This window comes from Leptonychotes weddellii, chromosome 11 (assembly GCF_054177405.1).
Source record: "Leptonychotes weddellii isolate Sample4059 chromosome 11, ASM5417740v2, whole genome shotgun sequence".
NCBI lineage: Eukaryota > Metazoa > Chordata > Mammalia > Carnivora > Phocidae > Leptonychotes > Leptonychotes weddellii.
This window is the reverse complement of record NC_138379.1, coordinates 20,735,675-20,756,291: the sequence shown is the minus strand read 5'-3', so window position 1 is coordinate 20,756,291 and position 20,617 is coordinate 20,735,675. Positions and strand designations below refer to the sequence as shown.

The 20,617-nt window shown below is 48.9% G+C and overlaps 1 protein-coding gene across 8 annotated transcripts in view; it reads left to right on the top strand.

The window, feature by feature from the left end:
* The window catches only part of PRR5L (proline rich 5 like), a 71,957-nt gene that overhangs the window by 565 nt on the left and 50,775 nt on the right, over window positions 1-20,617 (top strand). For 6 of the 8 annotated variants that reach the window (XM_081798319.1, XM_081798313.1, XM_081798315.1 and 3 more), the window contains exon 2: window positions 18,959-19,246. In XM_081798319.1, coding sequence (XP_081654445.1) covers window positions 19,083-19,246 — 164 coding nt within the window. In that variant the 5' untranslated portion in view covers window positions 18,959-19,082. Of the gene's footprint in view, window positions 1-5,129; window positions 8,126-15,114; window positions 16,359-18,958; window positions 19,247-20,617 lie in introns of those variants that run through there. The other 2 variants (XM_081798316.1, XM_081798317.1) reach the window with 2 other exon arrangements.

The window sequence follows — 20,617 nt, the reverse complement described above, 5'->3', positions numbered from 1 at the left end:
TCGAAAAAGAAAGTTTGCTTGTTTGCCTCTCTCGTTCTCCCTCGGCCTGAGGCGGCAAATCTAAAGAGCTGCCCCGGCTGGGGCGCGGGCGATCGGGCGCCCCGAGACAGCCCATCTTTTCCTGCCGACCCCCTTTTGCAGAGGCAGGCGTGGGAGGGAGGGCAGGGAGGCCAGCCGCTTTGTCCCGCGCTCCGCTAGGCTCCGCCGACTGGGGCGGGCCGGGGCGCAGCCCGCGAAGACACCCGGCTGGGGCGGGCGGCTCTAGGCGCCGGCGGCACCCCCGTTCCGCGCCGGCTTTCCCGCCCGCCCTCCATTTGGCGAGGCTGTCCTCTGCACGCCTACTGTGCTCATGCTGGGGGCCCCCTGCGCGCTGGGGGCGCTCCGGAGCCCCGGGTCCCCCCGCGGCCGAGACCCTCCCTTCCCGGCCCTCGGCCTCTGTTCCCGAGGGCGGGCGCCCCGGGTCACATCAGGCTGTGTGCTTGCAAACTGTGCTTCAGGAATCGGCGCTGGGGTGCGTCCCTGGTAGGCAACAGGGTTTTTTCCCTGCCCCTGCCCTCGGTCACATGCCGCTGCCTCTTCCTCCGCGGTGCCGGGAGCCCGCGTTTTGTTTGTCAGCAGTAAGGCGGTATTTATAGACGCCGCTGCAGTCCTGCGGTGGGTAAGGTTTCAATTAGTGCGATGCGCCCCACAAGACGGAAGGGTCCCGCGCGGCCGCTCAGACGCACGTTTGCTCCCGAGACCCGCATGTTAAAAGCTCTGGGCCGGTCTCCCGGCATCCCTGCTGGGGCGGAGTTCTGGAACCTGTTGTCCACGGGATCCGTGCAAATTCAAATGGCCCACGCGAAAGATCAAATTGCTCAAGGGCGCTAACGGTCCACTGTGCCCCTCCAAAGGGTGCTCGTTGATCAAGCCACGAATACGTCCTTTTTTGACCTCTCTTTGGTGAGCTTGACCACCGTGTGTTGCTGTCCTGACATTTCATTGGCCTACACGCTGCAGAATGTCCCGGTGCTGAGCTCTGGTAAATTGCTCTCTGGTGGAAGGCGCTGTTCTTGACACCACGGAACAGCAAGTGGGTCAGGGGGGGAAATGGAGCTTGCAGAGGCTAATTTAGCCACAATTTGAATGTAAGCCCTTGCTGAGGTTCCCCGTATGATCAAGAAAGATGCGGTGGTGGAACCTGGCTGCAATGTTGAGCTGTTCTTTTTTTTTTTTTTTTGTAAGATTTTATTTGATAGAACACAAGCAGGGGGAGTGGGAGAGGGAGAAGCAGGCTCTCCACTGAGCAAGGAGCCCGATGAGGGGCTCGATATCGGGACCCTGGGATCATAACCCGAGCCGAAAGCAGCCGCTTAACCAACTGAGCCACCCAGGCGCCCCTGTAGTATTGAGCTGTTCTAACGCATGTAGGGGTGCCACCGTTGAGAGCTTATTCTGTAGGCAACGAGCAGATAAAGGAAACCATGCTTGATCAGTCCACAAAATTGTTTTCTGTTTTTCCAAACCCAACCATTGTCCTTTCGGTATCTTATTGATGCTTCTAACAGCCAGAACCATGAATAGGGTAAAGAAAGACGTTAGAAATGAGCTAGTAGTCCAGCTGGCTTATTTCTCCAGGGCTTGGTTTAGACTCCCTTGTTTCTAAATTGAGGAGACCTCATTTCTTTCAGATCCGGAGGCTCGTGGATATTTATTTCAGGGGGTGAGATTTCAATAATGATTGTTACTTGAACATTATAAAAACGTTCCCTTTATTTAGAAAAGGAGGAAGGGGGGCAAACAGTTCTTGAGTTTTTATTATGTCTTAAACTTTGCCCTAAGAGACATTGATAATATTATATAATCTGCACCAAAACAGTGATGAGGTAGGTACTGTTATATCCCCATCACAATAATGATGAGCCCACTGAGGCTTTGGACAAACTATTTAAGTGGTTTGTCCCAAGTCACACACACGGGTTTAGAGCCGAGGATGGGGTCTGGGTCTGTTACTCCAGGCCTCTAGTGGGAGCCAGTACTGGGGATCTTTCCCTTCAGTTTGTTGTTCCTCAGTTGATGACTAGATCGGCTTATAGTTGAGTAACTTGGTGGCTTCTTCTTTCTTATTTTTTCTCTATGTCACATAGTACCACGGAATGGCTCAATTATTGAAGGAAAAAAGTCCTAATCTTGTATTTAGAAAACTGTTACTCTGGTACCTGAAAATTTCATGCTGGTAGTCCAGACCTAAATGTCATCATCTTCAGTTTGCTCACTGTGTATGTGCAAGATTTAAGCCATTTATCTGTAGAAAATGGAATTATTAGGACTTTGTGGATTTCTTAATTATTTTTCTACCCTCATTACTTCCTGTGGTCATTCCTTTTGTAGAGCCCTTGTACAAGGTCAAGTGTACTGAAATCTTTCTTGAATTGCAGCCTTTTTCCTTCGCATGGTTTTTGCAGAGCTAGGCCAATACAGAATTGATTTGAGAAGTAGGGTGTGAGCCCCTCTGAGAGATCCCTACTCTGTTTAATGTTCCTCATTAGAAGTTTGTTCCCTAGAGCTGCCTCTCTGTATGCAAATGTTAAAAGTAATGCTTACAGACCGTATCATTTGTTAACAAGTCAGTGTGAATATCTCAATTGCTGAAGGTTGAGAATACAATATTTTGGGGATTTTGTGCTGGGTTAGGAATTTGGGAACAGAGAGTGATATCCTGATAAGCAGAAGGCAAGGGAAGATTCCACTTTGGAGCCAGGAAGGAGGTTGGGAGTGTAAACGATGCAAAGCGATGATGAGACATCAGAGGTGAACTTGAGTTAATGAACATTTTTCTCAGCAACTGGGGATCCAAGGTTTACTTTGAAACTTGTACAGTTAAAACAAACAAGCCAACGTATTTCTTGGGCAGCTCTTATGAGCCAGGTGCAGCCATGGTGATGTCATTTGAGCCTCTCACCACCTGAGCAGGTGAATATTCTTTTCCTTATTTTAAGATGTAAAAACAGAAGCTCAGAGAGGTTAATTCCTTTCCTGACGGAACAGCCATTAACTTAAGCGCCTTGTGCTTTCCAGTATGTTTTGATATCTACCCTTGAAGGCCTTCGGTGAAGAATCTAGGGTGCCAAGTACTCAATATTAAGTCCTGGTGGTTCACATGGAAGTTTCTGGATCAGAAGTGGGTACCCGAGCAGTGTGGGAGCTCTAAAAATGAGGGGATAGGAGGTAGGTGAGCAGTGGATGAGCTGAAGGGACCGTCTGGATAATTCTGATAATTCATGGAAGAGGGAGAGAGGCCCTGCAGATACTTTGAGTATAGAGAATTACCAGCCTTGGTCTGGCAGGGGATGGCTGTCATACTGTAAAGCAAGACCTGGCAATTGGGAGGCCACACGAGGTGCCCAGAGGGGGCCAGCGGGGAAGGAAGGACCCCCACCCTCCTCAGCATACCTTCTGTTGTGATGATGCCTGGTTAGAATCCCCAGTTTATAGGCAATATAAATTAGGGAGCTCGTGAGACCTGTTTCCATTTTAATTGGACTTGGCTTTTAGTGGTAATAGTCACCCAATCTCTGTCTTTAAAATATTCTTTTTTTATGCTTTGCCAGTTTATGGCCTTTGTAGATCAATCCTTGGATTTCATTTAGAGGAGAGAGAGGGAGGGGAAAAAAAAAACAGCAAAGGTTAGTGATTACCTAAATTGGATTAAGTTCTGTCTAGCAGCGTTTAAAGAAATGTTGCTTGCTCTCTAATTACCATCAACCAGGAATTTAAACGGTCTATTAAATTTAAGCTGACTTTTTTTTTTTAATCCACGATAGTTCTAGTTCTAACGTATTCTGGGATTTGGGAGGCTTTTTTATATCTTTAAATGTGTAGAGGGTGTTCTCCTCCTCCCCACCTTTTAAAAATACTACATTTCTCTAGCAGGATAATAAATGATGTTATTATATACCGGCTTCTTTGTGAAGCAGAAGCTCCCAGCCAGGGACATCCGGCTCAGTCAGCCTCCTGAAGGCAAGCCGGTGAACGGAGTTCTTTGTCGGAAATTTAGGGACACTTACGTGAAGCTTTCTGGATGGAGTATGATGTGGTCCTTTACCTCTGTAGTAAAAGGATAGGCCTGTAATGAAAATCAGCCATCTTTACTCTGTGCTTCAGAGGCACGGAGGGTGTAACCACGGAGGGCATGACCCTGAGAGACGGTGCCTCACTTGCCCGGTCCTCTTCGGGGCCCTGGTGTGCTGACGGATGACCTGTGCCCGGAGAGTTTCAGAGAGTGGTAGAACTCACCAAAAGTTCTCTCCTTCTTTTTTTTTTTTTTTAAGGTTTTTATTTATTTATTTGACAGAGAGAGACATAGCGAGAGAGGGAACACAAGCAGGGGGAGTGGGAGAGGGAGAAGCAGGCTTTCCGCGGAGCAGGGAGCCCAATGCGGGGCTCGATCCCAGGACCCTGGGATCATGACCTGGGCCGAAGGCAGACGCTTAACGACTGAGCCACCCACGTGCCCCTCTCCTTCTTTTGACCGTGGCCCATGGGAAAATATGGTCAGCATTTACCCCTGCCACTGCCCAAAGAACCTATCATGCGTGTTTGTACAATTTATTTTGCATATAATGATATGCTACCTAAAAGCACGTATTTACCTCTCTGGGCTTTCATTCTCTTTCCTTCTCCTCAATTTTGGGGTACAAATATATGCGTTTTCTAATGCATTCATCAGCGTCCTGGTTTCGCCTTAGCTGGTTGCCGCATGCCAACAGCACCCCCAGTTTCTCGCTCCTCCTTCCCTGTTACAGGACTTTCTCTGGCTTGGCTGGTTCTTTCTGACCCGAGCTGAGTTCTGTGTTTTGTTGAAGGCATCTGTGACAACAGTTAGGTTTTTAGGTTTTTAGCAAATACTTGGATTAAGGGACCACTTTGGGCTCCCTCGTTCAGGAACTAGAGTATATGAGGAGCGTTTGTTTTTGTCTTCCTCCCAAGGACTGGGGGCAGGAATCCAGCCCAGGCTGTGGTGTGTGTGTGTGTGTGTGTGTGTGTGTGTGTGTGTGTGTGTGTATTCTGAACTGAGCTGCGTCAGACCCTGTTACAACCTGCTGTGTGTGTGTGTGTGTGTGTATTATTCTGAACTGAGCTGCGTCAGACCCTGTTACAACCTGCTGTGTGTGTGTGTGTGTGTGTATTATTCTGAACTGAGCTGCGTCAGACCCTGTTACAACCTGCTCGTGACCTCAGCTGCATAAATCCTCAGTGGAAACCCATTAATGCTTGCTGTCTCATTCCACATACTCCTTTGGAACTAGTTCACTGTCGTTCTCCAGATGTCTTTGGGGGACATCACGTCAACTGGCGTCGTCATTTCGGGGAATTCTGCTGCAGCGTGCCAGCTGCCGGGTCCCCCACTGTGGAGCTGTGTGACCCCTTTCACTGTAAAGTATCTGGAGGCAAAATTGGGGGGCAAACAAAGTAATCCTTTGTAGTGTTCTGAGAAAAGTTTTAAAAAATTCTTGACCAACAGGACAATTGATTACTTTCAAGACACCCCGAAAGGTGTTGGTATCAACTTTGCAGAGAGGGGAGCTGTTGAAAGAGTCCCTGCGTTGGTCCTCACGGGCATCTTGGAGACAACACGGGTCAAGGAATTGAGATCTGGAATCTGATCTCAACTCTGCCGTGGGCGAGCTGTATGACCGTGGGCAAGTTGCTCCGTTGCTCTGGGCCTCAGTTTTCCTAACTACAAAATAATGGGATTGGTCCACCGCTGTTTAAAATATAAAAATTAGGAGACTTGATATCTAAACTTCAGGTTCCCAGCTTTAAAAAAAAAAAAAAAAAACAATAACAAAAAGACTGGATTCTCTAACACCGTGGTGTTCCCTGCCTCGGCCCTGATGAGAATTGAGTTTGCCATCCCGGATTCAGGCCTTCTTGTCTTTGTCTTTAATCATGATCAAATTCTTCTTCTCTCTCTCTTCTTGTTTCTTTGCTACTGGTAGGACTACATTTGGCTCATCTTTGTGTTCAGGTTAGTAGGTGCTCCCGAAATATTTGTTGAAATATGATTTTTTTATCCTTTCCTTGTCCATCACAAATGAAAAAAGGATACTCAAGCTTCTGAAAGGCTTACCTATGAAAGCTTGTTTCCTTCCCCGCATTTCCTTTCTAGGCTCCAGCGTCCATGTTCTTTAGAGTAACTGGCAAGAAAATGGAGAACCTGTATTTTTCACTTGGTCTCTTAATAGCTTTGCCTTTTTTTTTTTTTTTAAGATTTTTAATTTATTTGTCAGAGAGAAAGAGCACAAGCAGGAGGAGCAGCAGAAGCAGAGGGAGAAGCAGGCTCCCCGCTGAGCAAGGGACTCAATCCCAGGGCCCTGGGATCATGATCTGAGCTTAACTGACTGAGCCACCCAGGTGTTCCTTAATAGCTTTGCCTTATAACTAGAGGTGATTTACCCTTCCTCCTCAATCTTGTCTCCACTGCGCGTCTTCAATTATAGTTGTCAACGTGCATTTATAACATGACTTCTGAATGTTTCTGGCAAGACCCTGAGCCCCATGGAAGCAGGGAATTTATTCTTCCTTACCCTCTATGCTTCCTCTTCTCAGATCCTGGCACATGCTGGACCTCTTAACGTTTGGTTGTTGAATGACCTTGAAGTAACCCCATGACCTCTGTGAAGTGATGAGATCCCAGGAGCCTCTTTAGTTTTCTGAATCTTTATTCAGTGCTCCCTATACTTGGCTACAGTAGGACACGGAGAAGTTTCCTTTCCCTTGATTCCATTTTCTCATGAAAAATCATGTCACCCTGTTCTTGCAGTGGGAGGGTGAAGCTCATTTTTAACAAATAGCACAAGTTAATCTGGAGCACATTTCCCCACCCTGAAAATTCTTACTGTCTGCCAGACAGTAGCTTGGGACCGCTGTGTCATCCACCAGGGTTTTAGATGGTACATATCAGAAGTGTAATTGCTCACGTAATGGTCAGCCTCAGCGACCGCTTCTGTCTAGACGTTCCGGTTTATCATCTGGTAGGCCCCTCAGAATCACTCTGGATGGCATTTATGGGCTGCACCTTCACAATTTGCACTCCAAGCAACTCGATCCTTCAAGTGGGGCTCACAGATGAGTAAATAAGATGTGTGGTTATTCCCCAGGTTTGCTTGACTTGTACCAAAGGAGGGGATTTTTTCTGGTGATTATACAGTAGTTGGCGGGCCAGGGTGAGGGCGATAGTCTGATGAAATAATTACTGCTAGCTGGATCCGAATCGTCAGTGCTTTGAGTCCTCTGGGCATTGAGAAAGCCTGGCTAAGCAGAGATAAGCACTTGAGCTTGCATCCTGTTTGCGCTAATATTTACTGTTGCCTAAATTCACATTCTCGAGACTCTTCTGTCTGCATCGGTTTCCAGTGGAGCAATGAGAAAGTTCTCTCATTCTTCCCGTGGAGCCTTTTCCATAGTCCGAACTTGACCCTTCACATTTTCTTGTTTGTGGCAGTGTCTATCCCTCGGCTGGCTTTTGTCTCCTAAGAGTTGCGAAGTTTGGTCCTTAATCAAAACAAAGGCGTGGCTCTGCAGCAGGCATCTGTCCTGGGCCCCATCTGTAGGCTCCACACACCCGCACATAGACCCAGGATTCCTGGTCCACACGGCCACGGTCCACGTTTCCGTGGACAGTCATACTTAGGCGGACGGATCCCAGTTCAGTCATCCGGGGAGAACTTTTCTGGTCCCTCAATAACGGGAAGGTTGCTCTGCCGGTGGCCTGGAAGTCCATGCGTCATTCCATCATTCAGAGATGTTTACCTCGTACGTGCCCAGTGCCGTGCTCACAGCAGGACACGGCAGGGGACGAGACAGGTCAGGTCTCAGACTTTGAGGAACTTAACATGCCATCGGGGCTCGTCAGTGAACAAGTAAACAAACGCGATGACCTCACAAGCTGGTAAGGGCCCTGAGAAAACAAAGCCTCCTTCCTGTGAGAGACAGAGTGCGCTTGCTGCCCAGGCCAGGCAAGAAGCTGTCGATGGTGTGCATGAAGGGAAGCCATGGGTGGTGGTCACCTCTCACCTCTGCGTGTGGCAGACGTGAGTGTTGCTTAAACCACAGCGGTTAGGAGCTCAGGCCCTGGAATCAGGTAGGATCTGTTGCTCAGGTCCCTCTTAACTAATCTTCTGACTTTGGATAAATTAATCCCTGTCCGTCAGTTTCTTCATCGGCAACATGGGAAGATTAAACCTGCCTTGTTAGTTTTGAGTGGAGATGACCTGAGATGCTAGATGCAGACAGAGGTGTGGCACCATCCTGATTATCTTGGCCGGCCCCTGATGAAAGCTAGTATATTCTTTTCAGTGATAAATAGAGTAAAATAGTCATGGTAGGGGATTTGCAGAATGGTCTCGGCACTCTTGAATACCCACTTCTGGCTTGGTTTCCATCTAGTGGGCTGGGCTGGGGTGGGGTGTGTGGGGGTCAGATCTAGTTTCCTGGGTCGGTTTGGTGTGTCCTGTTTGCTGTGGGTTTCTTTTCGAGATCCCCCACATGCTGCTGGCTTGTCCCATCGGAAGAGTGTGCGTGCGTGGGTCTGTAATACGAAGGGGAGCTCGCGGTTCCAGTGCAGAGTCAGTGATGGGGTAGGACTGAGATAAGACAGCTGATAGTTAAGAGGCTGGTCAGCTAGATGATGTGGTAGGTGGTGGCTAGTTCTGGGTTTGTGCCATGTTGGGGGTCATCTGCTGCCTCCTCTCTCAGAGGTGCTCAGGTCTGTAGGGCAGTCAGGGTAGGGGCTGAACGGAGAGCTGGCGATGCTGAGGGGCTCATGGCCACCAGCTAGGCCGGACTCTTCATCAACTGATAAGCCAACAGACCTCAGGAAGGGAAGTGACTTGCTCAAGCCCACGGTGGCTGGTTTGTGGGGGCTTACGTCACACCTGATGGAGGCCCCAGGGAAGGGTGAGAGAAGGCTGGTGATCCTAGCTGTGATGGGATAAAAGAAAGGTCCCAAACCTCTAGTTGGGCCCCTAAAGTGCGAGTCAACTTGGTGAATTCGTGGCCAACATTTATAAATCACACGATTTCGCGTTTGAAAAAACCTGGATTTTTGGCATCTCTTGGAAAATTCGGATCTGGCAAAACTGAGCTTGTGTCCTGAGGTGGCAAAAACGAGATGGGATTAAGGAGTGACTGCCTCCTATAGCCCAGGCAGGTCCTGCCCACTCTTGGTGAGGTTCTACAAAGAGTGGCAAGTATGCGACGTGTGGTGCAAAAAGGGAAAGAAATCGGTCTTCCTTTCGTTTTCTTTTTTTTCCCCAGGGCTTGTTTTTCTGGCCTGTGTGTCCCTGTACAAGGCAGCTCCTCTTGTAGAATAAGTGCTGAAGAAATAAATTTGTGTCGAATGAACAAATGAATGAACTATAATTGATCACTTGTTTGGGATCAGAAGCCAAGTTCGAAACCTCACTTCTTCCAAGCAGCTGAGTGACTTTGAACAAATCAATAACCTTTATGTTTTTGCCTTTCTTTTGTGGGGGTGAGGGAGGCCTCACTGTTGTTTTTACTTATTTATTTGAATATGTCGTACATTTTCATGTTTCAAAATTCAAAGGTGCAAACAAGTTTGCAGAGAAAAGTCTTCCCTACCGTGTCCCTGTCACTCAGCCCTTTTCTTTGGGGGAAACAGGTGTTCTCAATTTCTGGTTTGTCCTTCCAGAGGTACTTTATGCAGTGCAATGGAATATGTACATGCTCTTTTCATCTTCTTTTACTTAGATGGTAGCATAACACACACACGATTCCATGTTTAGCACACTTTCATTCGGATGGGAGGGCACACCAGTCAGTACTTAAGAGTTTTCCCGTTCATTCTTGGAGCTGCATAGGATTCTAGCATGTGGGACACCCAAGTTTCCATAGCCAATCCTCTGTTGCTGGGCATCTAGGTTATTTCCAATCAGCTGCTGTCGTGAAGAAGGCGGTGGTAAAAACCCTGGTTATGTAAGTCCCTTGACATGCCTAGAGTAAAATTTCTGGAAGTAGAATTGCTAGGTCAGAGAGCACAGCCCTTGTCAAATTTCTGTTCCTAGCAGCTGCCCCACACTGCTCTCCTTCCAGCGATGTGTGAGAGTACCTGCCGCCCCAAACCCTGGTCATAGGTCATCTCTTGGAACCTGCGATGGTTTTGTGAAGAACACAGAGTTATGAAAATATTAACACGAGCTTTAATTTGGGGGGGGGCCCTTGGATGGGCCAAAGCTAAGATCTCAGTTATCTCATGGAGAAGCGTACGCCACTCTTTTGAAGCTGAGGAAGCTTTGTTGTTGTTGTTTTTTTTAAGATTTTATTCATTTATTTGAGAGAGAGAGAGCACACAAGCTGGGGGGAAAGGCAGGGGGAAAGGGAGAAGCAGGCTTCCCGAGGTGCAGGGAGCCTGATGCGGGGCTCAATCCCAGGACCCTGGGATCATGACCTGAGCCGAAGGCAGACGCTTAACCGACTGAGCCACCCAGGTGCCCCTGAAGATGAGGAAACTGAGTCATCAACTCAGGTCACCCAGCTAATCAAATGCAGAGGTTGGATTCGAATCCAGATTTCTTAGATTTCAATACCAGGTTATTTCATGTGGTAAAGCCTTGTGTAATTTGGGGTGATGGTATTCTCAGCTGACAGCTACGCACAGTTCCCTTGTCTCCTGGAAGTAGTGCTTCTCATGTGGCTGGTTCATTTGCTCCTTCCTCCAGTGCCTGCAGAATTCCTGCACTGTACTAAGCACCTGGGAACAAGACAGACATAGTCCTTGTCATTACGGACCTCACAAAACAATAACTAACTCCGTAGGCATTTATTGAGTGACAAGACAACAAAGGGGGTGAGGAGGGTGTTCTTTGGGGTCATGTGACCTAATCAGGAGTGAGGGGAAAGAGAGGTCTCTGAGCAAGTGAAAGACAGGTGATAAAGGGTCTGTGGGTTTGAACCTGGAGAAGTGGATGGGAATATTTCACACAGAGGGCATAGTGTATGCGAAGGTCCTGAGGCAGGGAAGAACAGGTAGTGTTGGAGGAAATTAAGGAAGACCAATGAGCTGGGGTACAGAGTGGCAAGAAGGAGGTGAGGGTATGAGGATGGGGTTCGGGGATTTATTCTGAGAGCTGTGGGAAATCTTTGAGGGCATGGAAGCGACATGGGCACCAAGGGCCCCGGGCTGTGGGGGTTCTTGTCATAAGCTCTGTGACCTTAGACTATTAAACATTGGGCACATCCATTTCCTCCTCTGTAAGGTGGGGATGGTAACAGCACACGGAGGCTTTCAAACATTTTGACTGTGACATACAGTGTGAAATAGGCATTTCGTTTAGACTCTGTGCACACGAGCGCACATGTAATATACACACGTCCCCAAGACGTGACTCACTGATACTTCTGTCCGAATCTATTAAAGGTTTTGGCCGAGACCCCCTAAGTTCATTTTGGAAATACTGAGAGAATATGTCAAGTGCATGTGTCATGGCGGGCCCTCGGTAAGTGGCGCTGTCACCCTCCTCACGGGCGTTATCATCAAGATGACTCTGGCCGCGACCCGAGCAGACGGGTCAAATCCCGACGCTGCTGAAGGACACTGGCCCTTCGTCTCTGTGTTCAGGTCCCAGGGAAGGAGCTGCACCGAGGGCCTCCTGACTGCAGGAGCTCCTGAGGGGGACATATAAATTGGGCCATCTCTGCGGTCTCTCCGGTTTCCCTGGAAACTGGCCTCTCCTCGTTTTTTGGGCGGTCACACCCGACTGTGTTTTCTCAGTTTTCTTTGACTTCTTTGTTATTTACTCTCAGAATGGCTTTTTCCTGGAAGCCTCAGAGTCATTATAAGCCACTCACTTCTTTATTTTAAGTTGTGCCGTGGTTCTACTTCCCTTTTCAGAGTTCAGGGTTGGAGGCTGAGTGGAATTGATTTGCATTTCCCACTAAGTGCGCTACCTTCTTCGGCCTGCTGGGCCGGCCTGCAGGCCTGTGCCCTCCTCCCCGGGCGCTGGCCCTGGCCGCTGGGAGGAGAACGTGAGACACCACGTTTTCTTTCCTCCAAGAAACCAACCTTGGATCCTGTGTGTGGAGGTTTTCAAAGAAATCCCTGTGCAGTGAGCTGGGGGAGCAAGGCCGGGGAGGATACCCAGTAACCCTGTAACCACCACAGCCCTTCATGTGTCCAGGATCCCAGCTTTCCAGATAACTTAAGCACCCACAATTCAACTATTTAAATCATTTTAGAAGCACATGTCTCTAAATGTTAACTGCATTGCTCCTTCACAGGAGAACATCTCCCAAAACTCCGAGACACTGGGCAAGGATCTTTTTGGGGTGATGATGGGGGTGGTGGTGGCTGAATTGTGTGCCCCCCAGCTTCGTATGTTCAGAACCTGCTCCCGGTGTATTTGAATGTGACTGCATTTGGAGGTTGGGCCTTTAAAGAGGTGATGAGGGGCGCCTGGGTGGCTCAGTTGGTTAAGCATCTGCCTTCAGCTCAGGTCATGGTCCTGGGGTCCTGGAGTCGAGTCCTGCGTCGGGCTCCCTGCTCAGTGGGGAGCCTGCTTCTCCCTCTCCCTCTGCCATTCCACCCCCCCCCAACCCCCGCCTGCTTGTGCTCTCTGGCTCTCTCTATCTGTCTGTCAAATAAATAAAATCTTAAAAAATATAAAAATAAAAATAACGAGGTAATAAAGTTAAAGTGAACCTGTTTGGTGGGCCCTAATCCAGTCTGACTGGTGTCCTTATACAAAGAGGAAATTTAGACATACAGAGAGAGATGAACGTACATAGAGGGAGGGCCATGTGAGGACACAGCCGGAAGGTGGTGATCTATAAGCCAAGGAGAGGGGCCTCAGGAGAAACCAGCCCTGACAACACCTAGATCTTGAGCTTCCAGCTTCCAGAACTATGAGGAGATTTGTTTCTGTTGTTTATGTCATGCAGTCTGTGGTCTTTGGTTACAGCAGCCTGAGCAGGCTAACCCAGAGGCGGTGGTGGTAATAAAAATAAGCCATAGGTAGCATTTATCAAGCACTTACTGTATACTGGGTCTAATTTAAGGCTTCCCTGAGACATCTCTTTCACCCCTCATACCTAAGTCAGCTGCCAGGTCACACAGGAAGCGAGAGCGCTCAGCCCGGCTCTGGCACCTTTGCTCAGAACCTTCCCTGCACCAGTGTCAAGCCCCTCATAGTTCCTGGATGCCTGCCAGGCACTTCACAGCTCATCTTTCTCATCGCCACAGCTCTCCAAAGTAACTCTTCCTGTTCCCCCTTCTTTCCGACATAGAGAGTGCAGTCAGCGTGGTCTGAGGCCACACCATGAGTATATTCATTTCTCGTGGCTGCGATAAGAAATCACCACAATCTCGGTGGCTTAAAACAGCGTCCACGCGTTCTGTCATAGTTCTGGAGGTCAGAAGTCCAGAAGCAAGGTGTCACCGGGCCAGGCCTCCGCCAGAGTCACATTGGGAGAATCTATGCCTTTCCCCTTTCAGCTGCTGCTCGTGCTGCTCACATCTTAGTGTTCGTGTTACAGGGATACATGTGATGGTATTTATGGCCCACGTGGAAAACCCAGGATGAGCTCCTTCTCTCTTAAGATCCTTAACGGAATCACATCATTTGCCATCTAACCTAATATTCACAGCTTCTGGGGACTAAGAAGTGAGTGTATCTCGGGGCACTGGGTTTTCTGCCTGTCACCGTCAGTGAGGAATCAGGAATCAGGGCTTGCCTGATTCCAGAGCCATCGTGGCCACTCATCTTTGGGAGCTACGGCCATGAGACCTCCCAACTCCCTTTCTGCCTTGCTATTTTTGGCTATTGCGGCAGTGGGCATTCGAGGCACAGGGTCCCCAAGACTGGCGGATATGCTCATTCTTTGCAGGAACAAAAAACTGGAAACTCCGAAAATACCCATCCACTGGAGACTGGTTACATCAAGTATGGTATCCCCTAAATGGAAGAGACCATTAAAAATAGTAAAGTAGATCAGTATACGGGGATATGGGAAGAAAGCCATGATGTCTTAAGAGGAAAGAAAAGATTACCCATTTTTATTCAAATGTTGTGTGCACACATGTGTATGGCATTAAAAATTACACTAAAATAAAATTCACTTCCTCAGCCACATTAGCCATGTTGGAAGTGCTCACTGACCACATGGCTAGCAGCTACCACCTTGGACAGCACAGATCTAGAACATTTCCGTCCTCTCAGCAAGTTCTGGGCAGAAAGCTTCTCAACACTAAGTGTCCCGAGTGAAGCCTTTTTCACTTTGTATGTTATAGATTTATGTGCATGTTTACCTTTTTTTATGATAAACAAGTAGGTGTGTTATTATCAGAAAAATAGGAACACAGGGGATTTCCAAGCTAACGTCCTGTTAAGCAGGTGGAAGTTTATCATTGTTTACGATACATATATTTGTGTGTGTGTGTATAAACTCTTTTCTACATACATTGCGTAATGAAAATATTTTAACATATATAGGGGAAGAATTTCCTGGCAGTGCAGGCTTGAGGTTGGAAGACTCGGGGCCAGATCTAGGTTCCCTGCCCTAACCGCCTCCCAGCCGTGGCCAAATCACGTAGCCTCAGTTTCCTGACCTGACAGGATCCCTACTCGACCTGCCTTGCAGGGTTAGGGTAAGATTTACGAGTGTGGTGATGTGTGGAAACACTCTTAAACTCAGGGACGGCCACACAGAGGTGAAGGGTCAGTAAATAAGTGTGTTGCCCAAGGCGTGAGGGGGCAAGGCCTCAGCAATCTGGGACCACCATGGCAGCTTGGACACCTTGCGTTCTTCCGAGCGGAGAGTTTTCCAGATGTCAGTAAGGTTGCCAGAAACGGGGAAGTGTTGTTTTGTTTCCACTGCTGCCATTACTTGGAGATTTAGAAATGACAAGTGATCTTATTTGTTTAACAAGCACTTACCTAGCTGTTTGCTGTTTGCCATGGGCTGTCCTCTCTAAGTGCTTTACAAATATGTGCTCATTTTATCCCCCTACAGGGCTGAGGTAGTCACCATTAGCATGCTCATTTCATGCAGAAGGATGTCAAGGCTCAGAGAAGTCAAGTAACTTACACAAGGTCACACAGCTGGTGAGGAATGGGGTGTCTGACTAAGGCAGCCCACACTTTCTCCTTTCTTCCCTTCTCCTCATGGCTCCTCTTGCCCTTGTAAAATGTGGTCGTAGAGTTCCTTATGTCCATTTATCTGTCTCAGGGGCATGAGATTTAAACTTGGATATGAAATCTCAGGAGTGGGTGTTCTTGACTGACTTGGTAGCTTCTGGTTCCTGGCTGAGTTTGGTAGCATGACAAAGTGGGGATAGGCTATAGAGTCAGTCTGGACACCAGTCAACAATCTGCCACCTCACTTTGTGACTTCCAGCAGATTACTTTGGTCTTGAAGTGGGGTTTTGTGAGAGTCGTAAGTTCACCTGCTGTGACACGCAGGCCGTCGGCACCTCATGAGTTCCCGTCCTTCCTTCATCTGTGTCTTGGGCAGTGAGTTTAGGCTTGAGGAGACGGAGACGAGAAGTGCCCGTGACTCTCTAAGGAGGTTATAGAATGGCCTAGGTGGGGCCTGAGGAACTTTCTAGATCGGGAGTCGGGGAACCTGAGTTCTAGCCACCCCAGAGACACTGGACAAGCTGCTGTGCTCCTCTGGACTTCGCTTTGCTCATCTGTACACGGGGGCCGCATCGGTCTTGTCGTTTTCTCGTTTGTCATGGTTAGGTCAGGACCAGCTTGTGCCCGAGGGGCCAGCGCGGTGCAAGCAGGTGGATACGGGGGGCGCCCGCTTTTCCCTTCAGGCTGCTCCTGTCCGCACTGCCAGGGCCCCCTCCGCCGTGCTCTGGGGAGGCCTCCTGACTCCCTCCGGAAGCAGGAATGATGGAAACAAAGGCCACTTCCGACGGTCTTCGGCCAGCCGGGGTCTGAGGGTGGCAGGTCCTGCAGGTGAGAATGGATTTGGAGGCAGCTGCTTGTGTGTCACCGGGCAGCCAGTGACAAGGTTGTGGGGGCTGCGCTCATCGTTCTTCGGGCTGAAATTTACCCTTGTTTGAAAGGGGCCGTGGGTGGATGGGGCTGCCCGCCTGTGGGCCTTGCTGGATACGCACACGGCCTGGAGTGCGAGGCCTGGGGCTGCTGACTGAGCCGTGGAGGGAGACAGGAGCCAGCCCCGTGGTCCTCTGTGTCGCACAGCCTCCTGGGGAAGTGGCGGTTTCAGCAGGAAGCCGGGAAGTAAACACCTGGACGACCCATTCAGCTCACCTTTCTGCTTCCCTGTTCAAGTGCCCCTGAGTGGGAGGCAGCTCCGTCACCTCAAGTCTCAGGTCCTCGAAAAAGGAGGTAATATCCTGTAATTGCACAGACGTATTGCCCTTAGCAGGCCCATTTAAAGAAGGGCAGCGAAATGGATCCTCTTTTAATAGTGTGACCTTTACCGGGCAAGTGAAATCCCAAAGCCAGCCCGTGGAAGGATTCTGAAGGGCCTCCGTGGTTTTATTTCTTCTTTGCCTCGTCGGATGATTCGCAAAGATCTTGCCAAATTCCAGGGGCACTTGTGTAGTCGTTGAGACTTGGAAGCGGAGCAGGCCTATTTTGATTTCTGTGGTACGTATTGATAAATTTTAGTCACCGTGGGTTCATCCTGAGAAGCAAGTGGAGGGGCAGAAGACTACAGGGGAATGGTACACAAGTCGGCTTTCCTTTCAAAATGTAAGACATAGTACCAGTCATTTCTTTTTTGCAAGTTCATTGTCAGTGTGCCCGCGGTCTGCATACAATGTCTGGCACGTCTCAAGCCCTCTCGATGGATTGCCTGGATGCCCGTCTCCAAGCCCCAGTCCTTTGCCCATAGGAGCCGTGTCGTTTCCCTCTCCTGCTTCCCCTGCTTGTGCTCTTGCTCTCTCTCTCCCTCAAATAAATAAATAAATCTTAAAAAATAAAAGAGAGAGTCCGAGACTGAAATGACAGGAGCAGAGGTGCTGCGGAAAGCGAGCTTCGGGTGTGCTGTTCTGCTGGGCACATCACATGATCTCGTGTCTCCTCTCTTCAGTCCTGTGCAGGTGGCCCTGCTAATAACCTTGGACTCTTGGACTCCATGTGCCCCAGATCATGCAGCTGGGGAGGGGCCTGGTTAAGCCTTGAACCCGGGTTCACTCCAGAGCCATTGCTCTTAACTGCAAAGCCATAAAGTCCTGGGAACTGCTCAGAGGACAGTATCCTTGAACCCAGCCCTGCAGGGTAAGTTAGATTTAGATAAGCAGAGAGGAAAAGGAAGGGAATTCTGGGCAAGGAAAGCAGTAAAAGTGGTCAGAAGCTAGGGAGAGGGACGAAGCATGGCGTGGAACCACGCCTACCGGTTGTAAGCTCCACAGGGCAGTGACCATGTTGTCCAGAGCCACCACTGTATCCCAGTGAGTACCTGGGTGAGTGATGGGTGCGTAGTGTGCAGTCAATAAATATTTCTTGAAAATAGAACCACCCTATGATCCAGCAGTCGCACTACTGCGAAAATACAAAAACGCTAATTCAGAGGGATACATGCACTCTTATGTTTATAGCAGCATTATCTACAAGAGCCAAATTACGGAAGCAGCCCAAGTGTCCCATCGACTGATGAATGGATAAAGAAGATGTGGTATCTAAAGACAAGGGAATATTACTCAGCCATCAAAAAGAATGAAATCTTGCCATTTGCAACGACATGGATGGAACTAGAGTGTATTATGCTAAGTGAAATAAGTCAATCAGAGAAAGACAAATAACATGATTTCACTCATGTGGAATTTAAGAAACAGAACAAATGAGCAAAGGAAAAATAAAAGAGAGGGAGGCAAACGAAGAAACGGACTCTTAACTATAGAGAACAAACTGATGGTGACCAGAGGGGAGGTGGGGAGGGATGGGGGAAACAGATACGGGGATTAGGGGGTGCACTTGTCATGAAGAGCCCTGGGTGATGTGTGGAAGTGTTGAATCACTATATTGTACAGCTGAAACTAATACTCTATGCTAACCATACTGGAATTAAAATTTATTAAAAAAACCCAAAAAATAAAATCAGGAAAAAAATATTTGTTGTGCGTATGAATACACAGAAAGTTCTCTTCTCAGTAGACCTTGAGCCTTTTGAGGGCAGGGATTATGTTTTAGAAATCTTTGGATGCTCCACAGCTCCCAGTGGTTAATAAATAATGAACACTCAGCAAATATGTTCTGATGGAAGGAATGAATGAACAGCAGGTAAGGGATGGGGAGATGTGCCTGAGTGAAGAGGCATTGATGCTTTGGGAAATACTGAGCAATACACATGGGCTGGCATGCTAAATGCAGATCATGGAAGGTCTTTAGTGCCAGGAGAAGGAGCTCCTGTGTTCTTTTTGAGGCATTTTGTAAAAAGCCATCTCTTTTTTAAGATTTTATTTATTTATTTGAGACAGAATGAGAGAGGGAGAGAGAGCACATGAGAGGGGGGAGGGTCAGAGGGAGAAGCAGGCTCCCCGCCGAGCAGGGAGCCCGATGCGGGACTCGATCCCGGGACTCCAGGATCATGACCTGAGCCGAAGGCAGTCGCTTAACCGACTGAGCCACCCAGGCGCCCATAAAAAGCCATCTCTTAATGCACAACGATGCAGGGTCTACAGAAACCCAGCCAGTGCCCAAACTTTGACTGGTATTTATAGGAACCACAGTGAAGCACAGCTGAGAAATCACCTTTCTGTAAGATTGCCTTAACCTATGCCCATTGTCGCTGCCTTCCCACGTTGGGGTAAGCACAGTGTTACAGTCAAAAGTGGGAATGGGAGCCGGTGGGGTATGGATGTTATTGCAGGGTCCTGGAGTCTTCTTTGAAAAAGTGTGGCTGGAAAATCCCAGCCAACCTCCTCTAAGAAATGATCTGCTCAACCTGGGAGTTTTCAATAAACACTGCCCTCTCTTTTCAGATGTTGGCTAAATTTGTGGTTTTAAGAAAGCCTGACGGCCGGAGGGCAGCTCTGGGAGAAGCCCTTCCCAGGGGCACTTGGAACCTTCTGGTCCAGAGGAGAAGGTGTCCCCTCACCTGGACTTATGACCCGCGGCTTCGCTCCCAGTCTACCCACTGAGTTCCACAAGATGGGCTCCTTCCGCAGGCCCAGGCCGCGCTTCATGAGCTCCCCGGTGCTCAGCGATCTGCCCCGATTCCAAGCAGCCCGGCAGGCTCTGCAGCTGAGCTCCAACTCGGCCTGGAACAGGTAACGGAAGCGGGGGAGGGGAGCGGGGGGGGGGCGATAGTCGTGGAGTGGAGGGCTGCCAAGGGCCAGAGCAGGGCTTGGGGACAGGCTTAGCTTCTGCTCCTTCGGAGAGCTCTGTTCCAGAAGGTCATGATTATACATCTAGGCCGTTGATGAAGACAGCATGTTTCCCTGTGGACAATGTATTCCCTGGCTTCCCTTGTTTGAGGAGAGAGGAGGGGGGTCCCTGGGGGCCTCTGGGCTACCAGAGTCAGTTAACCGGATTGGAATTTACAGTTACTATTCATGTTCCTTAGTCACACCCCAGACTATTCGAGTACCAAGGGGTGGGGCCGTGTAAGTAACCTCAAGTCACCTATTATATGTCTGGGAAGATAAGACACATATCTGTGGAAAGCCAAATGAGTGGTATAAACTGGGGACTCTCGGTACCTGTGAGCCACAGGTGGATGGGAAAGGGGACACTGCGCTTTTCTGTGGTGTCTGGCCAACGTTTTGTAGGCCAAGCATTGAGTAGAGACTGAATCAACACTATGTTTTGAATCCCTGTGGGCTGCTCTTTTTCATATCTAGCAGTTACTCTTTGGATGAATTAAATGCATCATTATTTTAAAGCATTACTGGATTCTTTGTACTTTGAATCATCTTGGATTGTCTCATTTTTGCACAACTCTTATTATGATGGGGGTGAAGAGGGGCTCTGACATGTTTTGCTGTGAATGGATCTGTGTTCTTTTAAAAAAAAGACCTGGGATCCTTGATAAAGACAAGATTATAATCTGCTCCTTGCTGAAATATTGGGCTGGTGCCCCAGAGCACGTGGTGTCAAGATTTAACTGTGGCCCCTCCAGGGACTAGCCCCCTACTGCCTCTGCACCTCACAGGAGGGGAACGGAAGGGGCAAGAGAGGCTAGCCTCAGTGAAACTCTTCCAAGGTAACCCTACCAAAAAGGCAAGGAATTGGCATTTCATATCAGCCCCAGGCATGCAGGCTGTCCCGTGAGGACAGGGACCTCCTAAGTGAAGGAACCCTGGGCACCGTTGGCATCTGCTTGCTGCAGGCGCCATTTTGGATCCCTCCAGGCCCAGTGTCCTGAGAGCAGATCCCACCACCTGCCCTTCATGAATGCTGCTTGCCATCAGGGCTGCCAGCGAGGCCAGTGAGGAACACCAGTTCGCCTTTGAGAAAGTTGGGGGAGAGGGGCTGCTTTGGGATCCTCTTGGCCTCAGTCTTCTTTTCTCTCTGAGGACCCTGGGAAAGAAATGATGCATTTCCAGGGATGGAAAATGGGCCATGTTTGTGCCATGGGCTCTCTGGCCCTTGCATCTGCCTTTAGCCCTGAGCTGCTTATTGAGGTTTCCCTTGGCAGG